Raw genomic sequence first — 17150 nt, forward strand, 5'->3', positions numbered from 1 at the left:
GTGGTCGGTCACGAACTTTCTAAAGTTTTTAAAGTGGCGATGCACTTTACCTGGCCTCATAATTAGGATTTCACAAGTTCGCAAGATAAAACTTGACCTACCTGCATTAAGCTTTTGCTGCTTGTATATCTGTAGTGAAGGCATATGCTGGAGGACAGTTCTTGGTCTGCCTGTGCTCATAGTTTTTAGCTGGTTCTACCGACTAAGCCACGCCCTTTCTGTTCTGTATTGCAGGATTTAAAATCACTCTCTGTGAGTGTTAAGGGGGAACAAGTATCTTCCTTCACATTCATAAATAGATAAGTGTTTAGTCTTGCATAATTTTGATTTATTTTTTTTTACATATTTAAAATTTTTTCAGCACATAATGCCCTACTCTGTATAACTTAGGGGTTCTTTTACAAAGCTGCGTTAGCGGTATTATCGCAAGCACCGGATTAGTGTGTGCTAGCCAGAAATTTACTGCCTGCTCAAAAGGAGGTGGTAGCGGCTAGCGCGTGCGGCAATCTATCGCGCGCTATTCCGCACGTTATGGCCCTAGCGTGGCTTTGTTAAAGGAGCCCTTAGTCACTGAGATATGATGCTGCCACTTGGTGGTAGGTGGCTAAATTTAGGGCTCCTTTTACAAAGGTGCGCTAGGGCCTTAACGCGCAATAGTGCGCGTTAAATTCCCAAGCGCACTAGCCACTACCGTCTCCTTTTTAGGAGGTGGTAGATTTTCGGCTAGCGCACAGTAATTTTTGTGCGTGCGCTAAAAACCCTAGCGCACCTTCGTAAAAGGAGCCCTTAGTTGTTAGTGCTGAAAATTGGTACTAGGTAGCTAAATCTTCTTGATTTCAGAAATGGCTTTGGGGTTGCTAATTTTTTTGTACAATATGTAAATTTAGCTACTATAAACGGGCAGGTTTTATCATGGGATCTGATTGTATAACTCCCTATTAGATAGCTAAATCTTACTGAAAATCTGCTCCATAGAATGTAAAATGCCAGTTCTGATATCACAGTAAATATTTACATTAACCCCTTCTTTAACAGTATCTTTTGGCTATGACATTTGTTTACTTCAAAAGAGCGGGATTCAGTGTAAGTGAACACACCAGAATTAATTTCTTTGTTGCACTGTAAGTATACTTTAATTAAGCTTTTATTCTGTTATTGGAAACATCCCATGTGTATGATTGGTAGTTTTTGCTGACATGTTGAAAATTTACTTAATGTGTAAAACAGAAAAAAAATAAGAGAAAGCAGCAATAAATTTTCTGTATTGTTATGAAGGACAAATCATACTGAAAAAGTATAATTTCCTGTTTCTGAAATGTTTTAAAGTCTTGAGGAAAGTGATTTTCTGAGTGATCTTATGCTGTCGCCATCCAAGCATGCCTTCTTCATGTTTTACTTTTGCAGCACATACAGCAAATTTGTAGTTGGGGGAAAAAGATATTCTTGCACAACCCCACTTTATTAGGGGACCAATGGGTTATTTCCATCTACCCGCCAGGACTTTGAGCTAGATTCACTAAGCCCACCGATCGTTTCCTGACCACTTTGCGACCCCGACCCGATTCACTAACCTACCTCCCGCACCTGATCTGATTCGTGTATGCAAATGAGGGGAAACGGCATGCAAAGTAGGAAGGGCCTCAATTCACTAAACAAAATTCAGGAACACCGACTGGGCTGACCGATCAAGAAGAAGCAACTGCTGAGGACCAGTCGCTCACGTCCTTTCCTGCTGTCTGCCACCTTGCCTGTCTCTCTGCCCTCCTTCGAGCCCATGGTTTTAACCCGCGGGTTTAAAGCAGGGCTGCACTTACGGCGTGTTCGGACACACCATAGTGCAGCCCTGCTTTAAACCTGCGGGATAGTTATGTGAAACTGTTACACAAGTGTCTGCTGTGATATTCAGCTTGCTGTTCCTGGCCCCTGACTTTCCACCTAGCAGTTGCATTTTCTTTGCTGGGAGAGGTCAGTCTCCCTTATGCAGAGTGGCACAGACAGTTTTCTCACTTTATGTGGTTCATTTACCTTATGCCAGGTCTCTCTGCTCACTGAACACACTCTGAAAGTCCAGTGTAATCGCGTTGGCTGCAAAGCTTTCCGAAAGGGGGGTATTTTAGATTAATCCTGTTGAAGAATATGGAAAGAGATGGGCAGGAAGGAGAATTGCTTGAAAAATAAGAATCGGCTTGCTGACAAAATTTGGGCTAGATTCACTAATGCGAGAGCAGGCACATGTGCGGACCGCTTATACAGGCAGCGATTCGTGGGGTCAGTGTGGAGCGTACCTCTGATCGGGTTACTTTGCATGAAGACTGTTAGAGAATCAGTCGCCCTTCCACGCATCGCTAACGGATCGGATAGGAAAGGTATATTTAGTGAATCTAGGCCTTTGTAAGAAGCCTCAAACGTCAGAGACTTAAACTCCTCCCCGTCTTATCACTATAAGCATCAGCTTTCCTTCCTACAAGCCAGGCTGTAGGTGCTTGTCTTTTACATTACATTACCTGACCACTTGCTGAGGCTAAGGGCTCCAAAGTGGCAGTGGATATATGCTTTGACTTGGAGGTCTTGGAAAGCTTGAGGACCACCGCTGGAACCTTCTGCTTAGGTTCTGACCCAAGGGGAACTCAGGAGAAGATAAGGCAGGTGTACTTGAGGCTAAATACGATCCAAACGAGGAAGGTCTAATGAGACTCGAGGCAGGAAGAAGGTGGGAGGATGGAAGGTATTTGTAATGTTAAGACTGTTTCAGGGATTTCTTGAAGAGTATAGTTTTTATTTCTTTTCGGAACATCTTGTAGTCTGGGGTGGTTATCAGAAGATTGGAGATTTGGTTATCTAGTTTCACTGCTCGAATGGCTAGGAGGCCATCATATAGTTTTTTCCGTTTAACTTCTTTGATTGGAGGGTGTGTGAATGGGGTGTGTGTTTTTCTGGTTGAGGTGGTTTGGATGAGGCGATTGTTCAGGTAGGATGGGCCGTCTCCGTTTAAAGATTTAAACAGCATGTAGTAGAATTTAAATAGTATTCTTTCTTGAATTGGTAGCCAGTGTGAGTTTATCTGTAATATGGTCGTGTTTCCTCAATGAGTAGATGAGTCTCAGAGCTGTATTTTGGATTGTTTGTAGTTGTTTAGTCATTGTTGCTGGGCAGGGGAGGTAAAGGATGTTGCAGTAATCCAATAGACCTAGGATTAGGGATTGAACTATGAGCTGGAATTGTGTTCTTTCAAAGAATTTTCGGATTTGTCTTAGGTTTCTCATAATTGCGAAAGATTTCTGTATTGTTTTGTTTATTTGTGGTTGCATGGTACAGCATCTGTCTAAGGTCATTCCTAGTAGTTTTAGGGTGGTTTGAATGGGGTAATTGATTGAGTTGACTTCTATATTGGTTATGGTTGGGATTTTGTTATTTTCGAGGAGGATGAATTTAGTTTTATCTGGGTTAAGTTTCAGTTTGTGATCTTTCATCCAGGTCGCTACTGCTTCTAGTGTTTGGTGTAGTGTATCTGTCATGGCGGTCTCTGGTTGATCAAAAGGTAAGAGAATGGTAATATCATCTGCATAACTATAGGAGGTTATGCCTAGATTGTCTAGGTATGTCCCGAGGGAGGCAGTATATAGGTTGAAGAGAGTAGGGGATAGTGGGGATCCTTGTGGTATGCCGCAGGGGTTGGACCAAGGTTCAGATTTTACAGCACACACACACACACACACATGATACGAGTCGGCTGGAGGCGTTGCCGTGGCAAGCTCCGAACCCCTTTTATTATACTTCTATGCTAATGACATCATAGTAACTCCCCCGTGTACATCTCTAATGATTGGTGGATACAAAGGTACATGCTTTTACATCGTGTCACCCTCAACTCTGCACATAGGCAATGCCTGATTAACACATAGACAATACCTGAGTCTGCACGTATTCAATGCCTGTCAGCTGATGTCCTTTTCCAAATAAGGACTACTTAAATAAGATAAGAGTTAATTTGTGACAAGTAAGGGGGAGAGAGGGAATAATTCAGCATTCTTTCACAGGGCTTGTAATGTCAGTGTGCTGAGCATTATCCTGTTTCAGAATGGTGTCTCTACATCGCACCCTCCTGCCAATTGACATAAGCCACCACTGTGGCACAGTCCCAGAATATGTGGACTGCTCAATGCCGGAGATGACCTTCAAAGTGGAGAAGAGCCAATCGAATCGCTCGAAGCTCCAGGCGATTGATCGATCACTTCTGCTCTGAGGGAACCCACTGGGCCTGAAGAAGGACTGTCATACACACCGCTCCCCAGCTTTTGAGATTCACATCCATAGACAGAATCACCAAATCTGAGATCAGGAGGGGAAGGCCCCTGGAGAGCGAGAGGGGTTGCAACCACCATGCAAGTCAGGGCAGGGGTACATGTAATTGGTCCCGTTGAGGATTCCAGTGTGAAAGCAGAGCATCCTGCAGCGGATGCAGATGGGCTCATGCCAAAGGGACCACATCGATCGCTGTCACCATTGTCCCCAGAACTTATAGGTATTGCTATACCGTTGGGACTGGAGTGGCCAGAAGGTCCCTGATAACCTGATGGAGCTTCTCCTGATGGGACACAGGCAGGAACACTTTGTTATATCCCATGTGAAATTGAACTCCTAGGTATTCCAAATTCTGTGTCGGCTTGATATGACTTTTCCTGAAATTGATCATCTGTACCACCTGCTGAACAGCCTGACATTCCTCAGACTCCAAGGGAGTTCTGAACAACCAGTTGTCCAGATATGAGTGGACCAGGACACTCAGGGTGTGAAGATGGGCCACCGCCACCACCATTAACTTGGTGAAGGTCCTAGATGCCATCGCCAACCCAAAAGGCATTGCCACAAACTGGAAATGTTGCCCCAAGACGTAGAATCTCAGATACTTCTGGTGGTCTGGAAAAATGGGAATGTGAATATACACCTCCGTCAGATCCAGGGAGGTTAGAAACTCCCCCGGTGCCACCGATGCTATCACTGAGCACACCATCTCTATGTGGAAGCGAAAGACTTTTAGCGCCACATTAACCGCCTTGAGGTCCAGAATCGGAGCCTTTCTTTGGAACAATGAAGTATATTGAGTATCTCCCAGAGACCAAGTCTCACTCTGGAACGGGTTCTATTGCCGCAATATTAAGTAATCTGTGGATTGTGGCCTGCAACCGAACTGCCTTCCCTGGGCAGCCTGCCGGGGAATCCAGAAAATACTCAGGTCAGAGAAACTCCAATTGTAGCCATCTCTGAGAACCTCCAAGACCCAGCAGTCAGAGATAATAGCCTGCCATTCTGCCAGAAAAGCTGACAACTGCCCCCGATGCACCGGGTGGGGGTGAGGGGGGGAGGGGAAGACACCAGCCTGGCCTCAGAATTGCTTCTTTGCAGGAGCCACCAGATAACTTACCATGGACAGCTGAAGTTGAGAACCACCAAAGCACAGTCTGGCAGATGATGAAGACCTCTGGCTCACAGAAGGGCCTGAGTATGGACGAGAGCACCTGATGGGACAAAAATTAGGGGCCTGTAATCCTGCAGACTGTCCATAAGGTCATCCATACCCCGCAGAACAGAAGCTGTCCCTTAAAGGGCAACTAACTCAAGGTCACTTTAGAAGACGAATCGCCAAAACACTGATGGATCCAGAGCTTCCTGCGAGCCAAAACGGAAAGCTTAGCAAAGACTTTCAAGATGTCATACAAGGCATCAGGCATATAATTCACTCCCAAGATTATGAAATCTAAGTCATGAAGCATCAGTGTCAGGATCATGGTGCAGCTTGGAATGGCAAGTCCGGGCCACAAAAGAAGAGGCTGCTGCTGCCCTAACACCAGCGGCTGCTGAATCAAACAGAAGTTTAAGGACAAAATCCACACCCCCATCACTGGGAAGAGAAGTGTGACCTGTGCCACTGAGGAATCTACCTATGAAGAAGCAAAGCGCTTGTTAAAGGCATCTGCCATGGGATACAGGTATGCCATGGCGCAAGCACATTTCAAGGGACTATCAGGAGTCTCCCAGATGTCGTAAGAATCCGAACGAGGTCAGGATGATCAGGAAAAGAGGTGGATTGTGGCTTCTGGCCACTCATGAGGGAACATTCTGCAGTGACAGGCTGCTCAGACTACAGCTTTAATTCCTGGAGAGATTCAGAGATCAAATTCACAAGATGTGTGTGCTTGAAAAATCTGCACACAGTGGTATCCTCCTCCAAATCAGGGGTTCCGCACTGATCCAGATCCTGTAGATCTGACATATCTGCCACATCTATTGCTGCCGCAGTGTCCCCCTGCGAAAGTAGAAGTATGGAAAGCGTATCTGGCACAACCCCGGGCATTACTGGCTTACCTTTCAGCACCCCTGAGGGGAGTCAAGAGAAAAGACCCTTGTCCACAGGAGCAGGGGTCCCTGTAACCGGCACGGAGGCTGGCGTAAGGGAAACATACAGAGACTTTTTAACTAAGTATGCCTGATAAAGCATGTTAACAAAAGCCAGGGAAAACCCATCCTTCACTGTGGGAGCCGACCGCTGCATACCAGTTTTGGACTGTTTGGAGGCTTTATGAGATTTATTTCCCGAGACCTGCTTGCATTTCGCTGTAGCATCACCTGCGTACTCCACAGGGGCCCCGACTCTACTTTTGTGGGAGTCGGGGCAGAAGACACTAGAAGACCCTCTTTGGAGGTTGAAGGCAGTGAATCCAGGCAAGCCTCGCACCCATTACTGGTCGCAGCGCATGTGGAACATGGCTGTGCATTCAACAGCCATCCACCACAAATGAGGCATAAATCCATCACATCCTGCCCTGGTTTTCTTTCAAGTATAAAAAATAACTTTAAGATCAAATTAGGAAAAATCCAAGATGGCTGCTGCAGGTATCAATTCTGACTATAAATAGCCCGGGAAAGTTAAAAAGAATCCTCAAAAATGGCAATTTTAGGGGTGGGGGATAGGGTATGCAGAAATACCTCTTTTTAAGACCCCTCAAAAATCACTGATTCAGGCTGTCAGCCTGTACTTACAGAACCATGTGTTGACTGGAAAACATTGCAGAGCTGAAACAGCTCACAGGGATATCCTCTGCCTCAAATAGCTAGAAAGTCTTCTGACTGCCCCACTGGCCAGGTACCTCCATGGCCAGGTACCTCTGCCACCCTCAGACACACCACACAGACGCCTAGCAGAGGAATGCAGTCTGGCTACGATCCTGGGTGCGCTTCCACGGACCCGTGCAGCCTGAGCTCAACCCACTAGCAGACAAACTTGGGGTGAGTAAGATCCCAAGGGAATGGTCCTTGAGCCCCGATCTGATGTGCAGGCTATCCAGAGGGTTTACTGACAAGCAGGGAACCCCCCCAGAAGCAGACTTTTCCAAAGGCCTGAGATCACCCATAGTCAGAGCAGCCAGTAGGATTTCGGAGCTTCAGGCTCTTTCCTGCCTAGATCCTTTTCTGCATATTACAGATTCTGGTCTGATACTGCACACTGTTCCTTCTTTTCTTCCGAAAGTGGATTCCGCTTTCCATGTAGATCAGGAAATCTGGCTTCCTGCTTTTGCTTTCTCTGGATCTAGGGAGCAGGACCGAGTGTTGTGGCCCTTGGACGTGCGCAAACTCTTGTTGTGGTACCTAGAGGTCACCAAGTTTTGCTTCTGACCAATTGTTAGTTCTGGTTGGCCCTGCCCGCAAAGAACATAAGCAATGCCTCTGCCGGGTCAGACCTGAGGTCCATCGTGCCCAGCAGTCCGCTCACGCAGCGGCCCAACAGGTCCAGGACCTGTGCAGTAATCCTCTATCTATACCCCTCTATCCCCTTTTCCAACAGGAAATTGTCCAATCCTTTCTTAAACCCCAGTATCGTACTCTGCCCTATTACGTCCTCTGGAAGCGCATTCCAGGTATCCACCACCCGCTGAGTAAAGAAAAACTTCCTAGCATTTGTTTTGAATCTATCCCCTTCCAATTTTTCCGAATGCCCTCTTGTTCTTTTATGTTTTGTAAATTTGAAGAATCTATCTCTCTCTACTTTCTCTATGCCCTTCATGATCTTGTAGGTTTCTATCATGTCTCCTCTGAGTCTCCGCTTTTCCAGGGAGAAGAGCTCCAGCCTCTCCAATCTTTCAGTGTATGAAAGGTTTTCCATGCCCTTAATCATTCGTGTCGCTCTCCTCTGGACCCTCTCAAGTATTGCCATATCCTTCTTAAGGTACGGTGACCAATACTGAACACAGTACTCCAGGTGCGGGCGCACCATTGCCCGATACAACTGCAGGATGACTTCTTTTGTTCTGGTCGTAATACCATTTTTAATAATACCCAGCATTCTGTTTGCCTTCTTCGCGGCTGCTGCGCATTGCGCCGTTAACTTCATTGTTGTATCCACCAGTACACCCAAATCTCTTTCAAGGTTACTTCCCTCTAATACTAATCCCCCCATTTGGTAGCTGAACATCGGGTTCTTTCTCCCTATATGCATGACCTTGCATTTCCCTATATTGAATTTCATCTGCCATTTATTCGCCCACTCCTCCAGTTTGTTTAGGTCCCTTTTTTAGGTCCTTACACTCTTCCGTAGTTCTAACCCTTCTACAGAGTTTAGTGTCGTCCGCAAATTTTATAACTTCACATTTCGTCCCCGTTTCCAGGTCATTAATAAATATATTGAACAGCAGCGGTCCAAGTACAGACCCCTGCGGAACTCCGCTCGTGACTTTCCTCCAGCCCGAGTAGTGACCCTAAGGCTACCATTTCCAGATGGATCTGTATGGCCATTTCAGCGGCTTACTTGGTGGCTGGAAAGAAGCCCCTCTCGCAGTACGGGCTCATTCTCCAGAGGTGTTTTGTCCTCGGCCAGAATCGTCAGCTGTTTCTTTGGACAAGATTTGCAGGGCCACTACCAGGTCCTTCTTGCATACGTTCACCAAGTTTTACAGGATTGATACGGCTTTTGGTGCCTCTATTTTGGCAGTGGGCTCATCAGTCCCACCCTGAATTTTTGGGACTACTCTTACATACCACTGATGCCGGAATAAAGTGGAATTGTACAAGAACAAAAGATTAGGTTCTTACCTTTGCCTATCTTCTTGTAAATCTACACTTTATTCCGGGAACCCACCCTATACTTTGCTGATTCGCTGATTGTCTGCCTTTACATGTACTGGTAAGCTGGATTTTTGTTTTCTGACCAGCCTTATAAAAGTGCCATCAGAATGAGTTTAGCACTTAGTTTTAGGAGGTCTCTAATTCAAGTGCCCCCTTCAGACAGTGCAGGCTATGTCTCCTTATAGCACTGTTTTGTTGTTCAGGTTTCTAATGTTTAATGACTTGTTCTCTCATTTTTCTTTGTTGCATTTGTTGATATGAGCAGAATAGACTTATTTGTCGGGGAGTGTCCCTGTTCCCCTCTCTCTCTTAGTCTTAAAGTAGCCAGGAACATATGTAGAGGATAAGAACAACTGATGCTTACAGGGACAGTGATGAGGTAAGAGGGGGAGAGATTTAAGTCTTTGAAGTTTGAGGCTTCCTTCAAAGTCCTGGTGGATAGATGGATATAACCCACTGCTCACTGAATAAAGTGTGGATTTACAAGAAAGAAGATTATAGGTGAATAACTTCACTTTATTTGCTGAGACAATGTTTGCATGCAACAAATTTTATAGCAAGAAAAATGCCTCAAAATAGGGAATCTTTCTTCATAAAGATAAATTTGTCACAGGGGAGGTGAATTTGCTGGTCATAAAGGTGAACAAATTACCACTAAGCATTCCTCCAAACCATATTTCTCAAAAACCAGTAAGTCGGCGATTAAGTGTGATTTACCCACAAGTATTTACACCAGTTCAAAAAGTGCCAAGGTACATGTATAGCACTATTATAAGAAACCCCAAAACACGGGAAGAATAAATCTTAGATTGGCACGCTTCCAAAGGTAGCATATGCAAAGCAAAACACAGAAATGGCCCTATAAAATACAATATAGGTGATTCAACATAACATTTTTTGTATCTTTTTTTGTGCTCATAGATAAAATTTTCAGACTCCGGGACAAGCCCGCACAGATGAACATCTGAAGGGGGTCACCTCTAATCATAGCACTGTGAAAATATATATATGTGGTAACTTAAATCATTCATGATAGAAAAAAATAAAAAGTGTAAACTTACCTTAATAGTGGCTGTAAAAGGGTTCAGAAACACGTTTTGGGTTCTCACACGTTTTGCTTGAGCTATATCAAAGAACCAGTACAGCAACGCTCAAATGTGACTCTTCGCACACAGCCACTTTTTTTTTTTCTATCATGAATGATTTAAATTACCACATATATATTTTCACAGTGCTATGATTAGAGGTGACCCCTTCAGATGTTCATCTGTGCGGGCATGTCCCGGAGTCTGAAAATTTTATCTATGAGCACAAAAAAATATGTAAAAAATGTTATGTTGAATCACCTATATTGCATTTTATAGAGACATTTCTGTGTTTTGCTTTGCATTAGCATTATTATAAAACATGGTAGACGTACTTGGTAGAACTGCCCAGAGCATGCTTCTTTCCATACATGTAAATTGTGCCCTTTATAAAATCTTTATATGTATTTTGCCAGTTATAAATGTATCTGGTCTTTTTAAATGTGTAACTAGCAACTAAAGTTTCTCTGAGGACAGGCAGGCAGAGGTATTTTCACATGTGGGTGACATCATGCAACAGAGCCCAGTGTGAATGCTGCCTTAGCATGTATTGCTTTAAGAAAATTTTAGGAATGTTCCATCATGCATGCATGGATTCCTCAATCTTTTTTTCTGCAAAGCTTGGAGACTCTATTGGAAGGGCAACAACAGCAATTTATTCAAGCTCACTTTGAACAGCAGCAGAAAGTGCAGCAACAAATGTTACAGAAGTTGGCAAAACTGCAACAGGGCTCTTTGGGACAGGCAGCTCCATGCCACAAGGCACCTATGCTACAAGCCACTCCTCTAGTTCCTGTGCTAAAAGAAATGGTACCGGAAGATGGCCCAGACTATTTCCTAACAGACTTTGAGAGGACTGCTTGCTTATTAGGTTGACCAGATGCATTATGGGCTTCTCATGTAGGAAATCTAATTGGTAGCAGCCAGACTATCTTCCAGGATGTCAGCTTCATTGAGAGAGCCACCTATGAGGAAGTGAAGGCTGACGTTCTGAGAGAGCAGGCTGCACACCAGAAGTCTATTGACAACGATTTTGAAAGGGGGTTAAGAGAATCCTCTGAAGTTTCTTTTACAGGTGCAAAGAAGTGGCGTGGAGATGGCTCCAACTGGAAGACAAGACTGGCCTGGAAATAGCTGTCAGATACCTATACCCACTACAAGCTCCCCAACCCTGAAATGTCCTGTCTAAATTAGATTGTAAGCTCTTCTAAGCAGGGACTATCTAGTGTGTGTTAGAATGTACAGCATACGCCTTTCAGTGCTATAGAAATAATAAATAGTAGTAGTAATAATAGCAAGAGTTGTCTTTCTCAAATAGTTCCTGGAGGGGCTACCCCAGTCTGTGAAACTGGGGCTACCCCAGTCTATGAAACAGTGGGTTAAGCAGCATTGTAAATTGACATCCGAGAGCACTGTGGAAGGGCCAAAGCCTTTTACCAAGTACAATAAGAATGTAAACCCTACAAGGAGAACAAGGGAGCTGGGAATCCCAGGAAGAAAAGAGAAAAATGGTCCAGAATTTGAAGGACCAGAAACTGTCTTCTACCCCAGTATCTCTGAACCTAGTCCACTCCACTGATCTGGTTGCAGGAACCATCCTTGCTCACCTGTTTTAGCTGTAGAAAAAAAGGCCACATAGCTAGGGACTACCAAGAGCTTGATTAAGAGGCCATGGACGTGAATGTGGTTACTCCATATTATCCCAGGACAAGAAGGCAGCCTATTCTCACATATAAATGATGCCATCCATGGAGCCCGGATGCGGACAGCCTCACAAGCATACTTGCTTATAGAAAACTTCAGAAGTTTCGAGTCAGCTGCACTGCGCATGCCTTCCCGCCCAGCACAGGGTGAGTCTCCTCAGTTCTCAGTTTTCTGCGGAGCCAAGAAGTCTGTACTTTGTCACTCTGCGTTGAACTTTGTTCGCTTCGTGCCTTCTCTCACCGCGGTTTGTGTTCTTTTTAGTCGCGAATCACTGTGTTACTTTCTTTATTTTCCATTAAAAAAAAAAGAAGACTTTATTTTATTTTTCTTCGTCGACTGACTGGGGCAGGCCACACGGCCACAGCCTGTTGGCTTCGACTTCGCAGCGGCTATGTTTCCTCCTATGTCCCGGCCAGTCACGGGCTTCAAGAAGTGTAGCCAATGCCAGCGTGCGATTTCTCTCACGGACCCACACCGCTGGTGTCTTAAGTGTCATGGGCCTGACCATAGTCCTAACTCGTGCGAGCACTGTGCTACTCTTCAACCTCGAGCCCTTAAACATCAGGTTTAAGTGGAAAAACTCTTCAGGATGGACTCTTCAGTGACACCCTCGACCTTAAGTTCTGCTTCGGTCCCCCTTCCACCGAGGGTCCTCCTGCTTCCACAACTCCGACCTCGAGCCTCATTAGATCTTCCTCATTTGGATCGTCTTTAGCCTCGAGTACACCTGCTTTATCTTCTCCTGAGTTCCCCTCGGATCAGATACCTAAGCAGAAGGTTCCAGCGGTGGTCCTCAAGCTTTCCAAGACCTCCAAGTCGAAGCATATATCCACTGCCACTTTGGAGCCCTTAGCTTCAGCAAGTGGTCCGGTTTCAGCAGCGTGTCAGATTTTAAGAGAAAATGGGAAATTCACGTGGGATCTCTAAGGGAGTAAAGACAGGGGGGTGGGTTATTAGAGTGGGCAGACTTGATGGGCTATAGCCCTTTTCTGCCGTCATATTCTATGTTTCTATGGATCCACATTTGCAGGCTTCTCTCCAGATCATGTTGGAGCAGCAATTTGTTCAGTTACTGAGCAAATATGATTCTGCCTTGACTCTACTTCCTGTAATCCAACCTTGTTAAAAAGAACCCATCCTTCCAGGGTCTATGCTGCAGTTCCTCCTGGAAGAGAGGGTAAGACCATGGACAAGTTTGGACGTCGCCTTTATCAAAATGCTATGATGTCCTCCAAAGTCCTCAACTACAATTTTGTCTTCATTACTTATCTAAAGTTCCTCATTGATATTCTTCAAGGTTTTCTGAAGAACCTGGATCAACATCGGCATTTTGTGTTCCAAGAAGTCACTGCTACTCTATCACAACTCAGATTACATCTTCTCCAGTCATCTTATGATGCCTTCGAACTGTCTGCTAGGGCCACTGCTTTCTCTGTAGCGATGCGCCATTTGGCCTGGCTTCGCACAATCGATATGGACCCTAATCTTCAGGACCGTTTGGTTAACATTCCTTGTAAAGGCAATGACCCCTTTGATGAATCCATAGAGGCTGCCACTAAGAAATTGTCTGAACATGAAAAATCTTTTGCTTCTTTTGTCAGACCAAAGCCAGCTCCTGCAAAATCTTCACTTCCTCCTCCAGTGTTCCAGAGGCGTTATACTCCAAGGGCAGCTCCTTATACTTGAGCACCACCGAGCCTTTTTGACTATCTAAAATAGAGTATAACCTCCATAGTTCCTGCCTCTGTCCTTCCTTCCCCCCATAGGCGGTTGTCTCCATCATTTTTACCATCGATGGGAGACCATTACATCCGACCTCTGGGTGCTGTCAGTAATCAGGGAAGTACTCTCATCATTTCACTCAGATTCCACCAGAGCTTCCTTCAAGAGAGTATCCTTCCAATCCATCCTAGACCACTCTTCTTCTTCAGGAAGCTCAAGCTCTGCTTCGTCTCCGTGCCATCGAAAAAGTTCCTCTGGAACAGCAGAGAAGGGGTTTTTTACTCCCGTTACTTCCTAGTTCCGAAGAAGACGGGCGATCTGAAACCCATTTTGGATCTCAGGGCTCTCAACAAATTTTTAGTCAAAAAAAAATTTTGCATGTTGTCCCTGGCATCCCTTTACCCCCTTCTAGATCAGAACCATTGGTTATGTTCTCTAGATCTCAAGGAGGCGTACACTCACATCCCCATTCATCCGGCCTATCGTCAGTACCTCAGATTTTGGGTGGGGAATCTGCAATATCAATACAGAGTGCTACCCTTTGGCCTGGCTTCATCTCCCAGAGTGTTCACCAAGTGCCTGGTGGTGGTAGCAGCAGCTCTAAGGAACCATGGTCTTCAGGTGTTTCCCTACCTAGACGACTGGCTCATCAAAGATTCAACATCTCAGGGGGTTATTGTAGTGACCCAACAGACTACGTGGTTCCTATAAAGCTTGAGATTCAAAATCAACTTCCCCAAATCCCAACTTCAGCCCTCTCAGAATCTACAGTTCATCGTAGCTGTTCTGGACACTATCCAACTCAGAGCATTCCTTCCTCAACAACGTCTGGATGCTCTTCTTCAACTCTGTCATATAGTGTCTTCCCGCTCTTCAATCTCAGCGAGACACATGATGGTCCTCCTAAATCACATAGCCTCCACAGTGCACGTGACTCCTTTTGCCAGACTTCATCTCAGAATTCCTCAGTGGATCCTGTCATCTCAGTGGACGCAGGCTTGCGAACCACTGTCTCGACATATTACAGTCAGTCCTTCGTTGAGACAGTTTCTCCGCTGGTGGATGCTCCCTTCCAATCTCTCCATAGGCTTGCTGTTTCAAACGCCCTCTCATCAGAAGGTCCTACGACAGATTCCTCGACCTACGGTTGGGGGGCTCATCTCGATGGTCTCCGTACTCAGGGCCACTGGACCAGCATGGATCGTCAGTGTCACATCAATCTGTTGGAACTCAGTGCGATCTTCAGTGCTCTCAAAGCTTTTCAACATCTTCTTCACGACCAGGTAGTCCTCATTCGGACGGACAACCAAGTCGCCATGTACTATGTCAACAAACAGGGAGGGACGGGATCTCTATGGGTTAAAATACCAGGAAGGAAAGGGCCTGAAATAAAGATGGGCCTATACTATCATCTACCCGGGCAAACTGGAGATATCGATGAAGAAATGGAAGCTGAGATGAAGCGAGACTGCAAAAGCGGTAACACGGTTATCATGGGAGACTTCAACTACCCCAGGATATACTGGAGTCTTGGAAGCTCAAGATGCGCTAGGGAGACAGAATTCCTGGAGACTACACAAGATTGCTTCATGGAGCAGCTTGTTAGAGAACCGACGAGAGGAAATGCCACTCTGGATCTAATCCTAAATGGGCTAAGGAGACCTGCAAAGGAAGTAGAAGTAGTGGGACCGTTGGGAAACAGCGATCATAATATGATCAAGTTCAAGGTGGAGGTAGGAATACCAAAAGGAAAGAGAACCATAGCGACAACTTTTAACTTCAGGAAAGGAAACTAAGAAGCAATGAGGGGAATGGTAAGGAAGAAACTTAGGAACACTTCCAAAAAATGGCAAACAGTAGAACATGCCTGGTCTTTTTTCAAGGACACGGTGAGCAAGGCACAAAATCTGTATATCCCCAGATTCAGAAAGGGGTGCAAAAAGAGTCGAACAAAAGACCCGGTGTGGATAACTAAAATAGTGAAGGAAGCGATAGGCAATAAGAAAAATTCATTCAGAAAATGGAAAAAGGACAAAACTGAGGGAAACTGGAAAGAGCACAGGAAGTATCAAAAAGAATGTCACTGTGTGGTTCGAAAAGCCAAAAGAGAGTATGAAGAGAGGCTAGCCAGGGAAGCACGAAATTTCAAACCATTCTTTAGATATGTTAAAGGGAAGCAGCCGGCTAGGGAGGAGGTGGGACCGCTGGACGACGAAGACAGGAAGGGAGTAGTGAAGGAGGAGAAAGAGGTCGCTGAAAGACAACATGTTCTTCTCGTCTGTATTTACAAACGAAGACACAACCAACATACTGGAACCTGAGCAATTCTTCAATGGAAATCAAGTACAAAAGTTAACATCCATGGAAGTGAGCCTTGAAGATGTGCGCAGGCAGATAGAAAAACTAAAAACTGACAAATCCCCGGGTCCAGATGGAATCCATCCAAGGGTTATGAAGGAACTAAAGGAGGAGATAGCAGAACTACTGCAGCAAATTTGCAACCTATCCTTGAAAACAGGCGTGTTCCCGGAGGATTGGAAGATAGCCAACGTTACATCCATCTTTAAAAAGGGATCAAGAGGTGACCCGGGAAACTACAGACCGGTGAGTCTGACCTCAGTTCCGGGGAAAATGGCAGAAGCACTGATAAAAGAAAACAGCGATGAACATCTTGAAAGAAATGAACTTCTGATAACCAGCCAACATGGTTTCTGCAAGGGGAGATCATGCCTGACTAACTTATTGCACTTCTTCGAGGGAATTAACAAACAGATGGACAGAGGAGACCCCCATAGACATCATATGCCTAGATTTCTAGAAAGCCTTTGACAAGGTGCCTCATGAACGTCTACTCCGGAAACTGAAGAACCATGGGGTGGATGGAGACGTACATAGATGGATCAGAAACTGGTTAGCGGGTAGGAAACAGAGGGTAGGGGTGAAGGGCCACTATTCGGACTGGAGGAAGGTCATGAGTGGTGTCCCGCAGGGCTCGGTGCTCGGGCCGCTGCTATTTAATATATTCATAAATGATCTAGAAACAGGGACTAAGTGTGAGATAATAAAATTTGCGGACGACACCAAACTATTTAGTGGAGCTCGGACAAAGGAGGATTGCGAAGAATTGCAAAGAGACTTCAACAAATGTCTAGGGGAATGGGCAACGAGATGGCAGATGAAGTTCAACGTTGAGAAGTGTAAAGTATTGCATGTGGGAAGCAGAAACCTAAGGTACAACTATACGATGGGAGGGATATTATTGAATGAAAGTACCCAAGAAAGGGACTTTGGGGTAATGGTGGACATGACAATGAAGCCGACGGCACAGTGCGCAGCGGCCACTAAGAGAGCGAATAGAATGCTAGGTATAATCAAGAAGGGTATTACAACCAGAACGAAAGAAGTTATCCTGCCGTTGTATCGGGCGATGGTGCGTCCGCATCTAGAGTACTGCGTCCAATATTGGTCGCTGTACCTTAAGAAGGATATGGTGTTACTCGAGAGGGTTCAAGAAGAGCGACA

At 45.2% G+C, this 17150-nt stretch overlaps 1 protein-coding gene across 2 annotated transcripts in view; it reads left to right on the forward strand.

Moving 5' to 3' along the window:
• Positions 1–17150, forward strand: part of SPDYA (speedy/RINGO cell cycle regulator family member A) — a 182092-nt gene that overhangs the window by 78677 nt on the left and 86265 nt on the right. For both annotated transcript variants that reach the window (XM_033935976.1, XM_033935974.1), the window contains exon 4: positions 1036–1121. In XM_033935976.1, the coding sequence (XP_033791867.1) occupies positions 1036–1121 (86 nt within the window). The remainder of the gene's footprint in view (positions 1–1035; positions 1122–17150) is intronic.

This window comes from Geotrypetes seraphini, chromosome 3, assembly GCF_902459505.1.
Source record: "Geotrypetes seraphini chromosome 3, aGeoSer1.1, whole genome shotgun sequence".
Taxonomy (NCBI): Eukaryota; Metazoa; Chordata; class Amphibia; order Gymnophiona; family Dermophiidae; genus Geotrypetes; species Geotrypetes seraphini.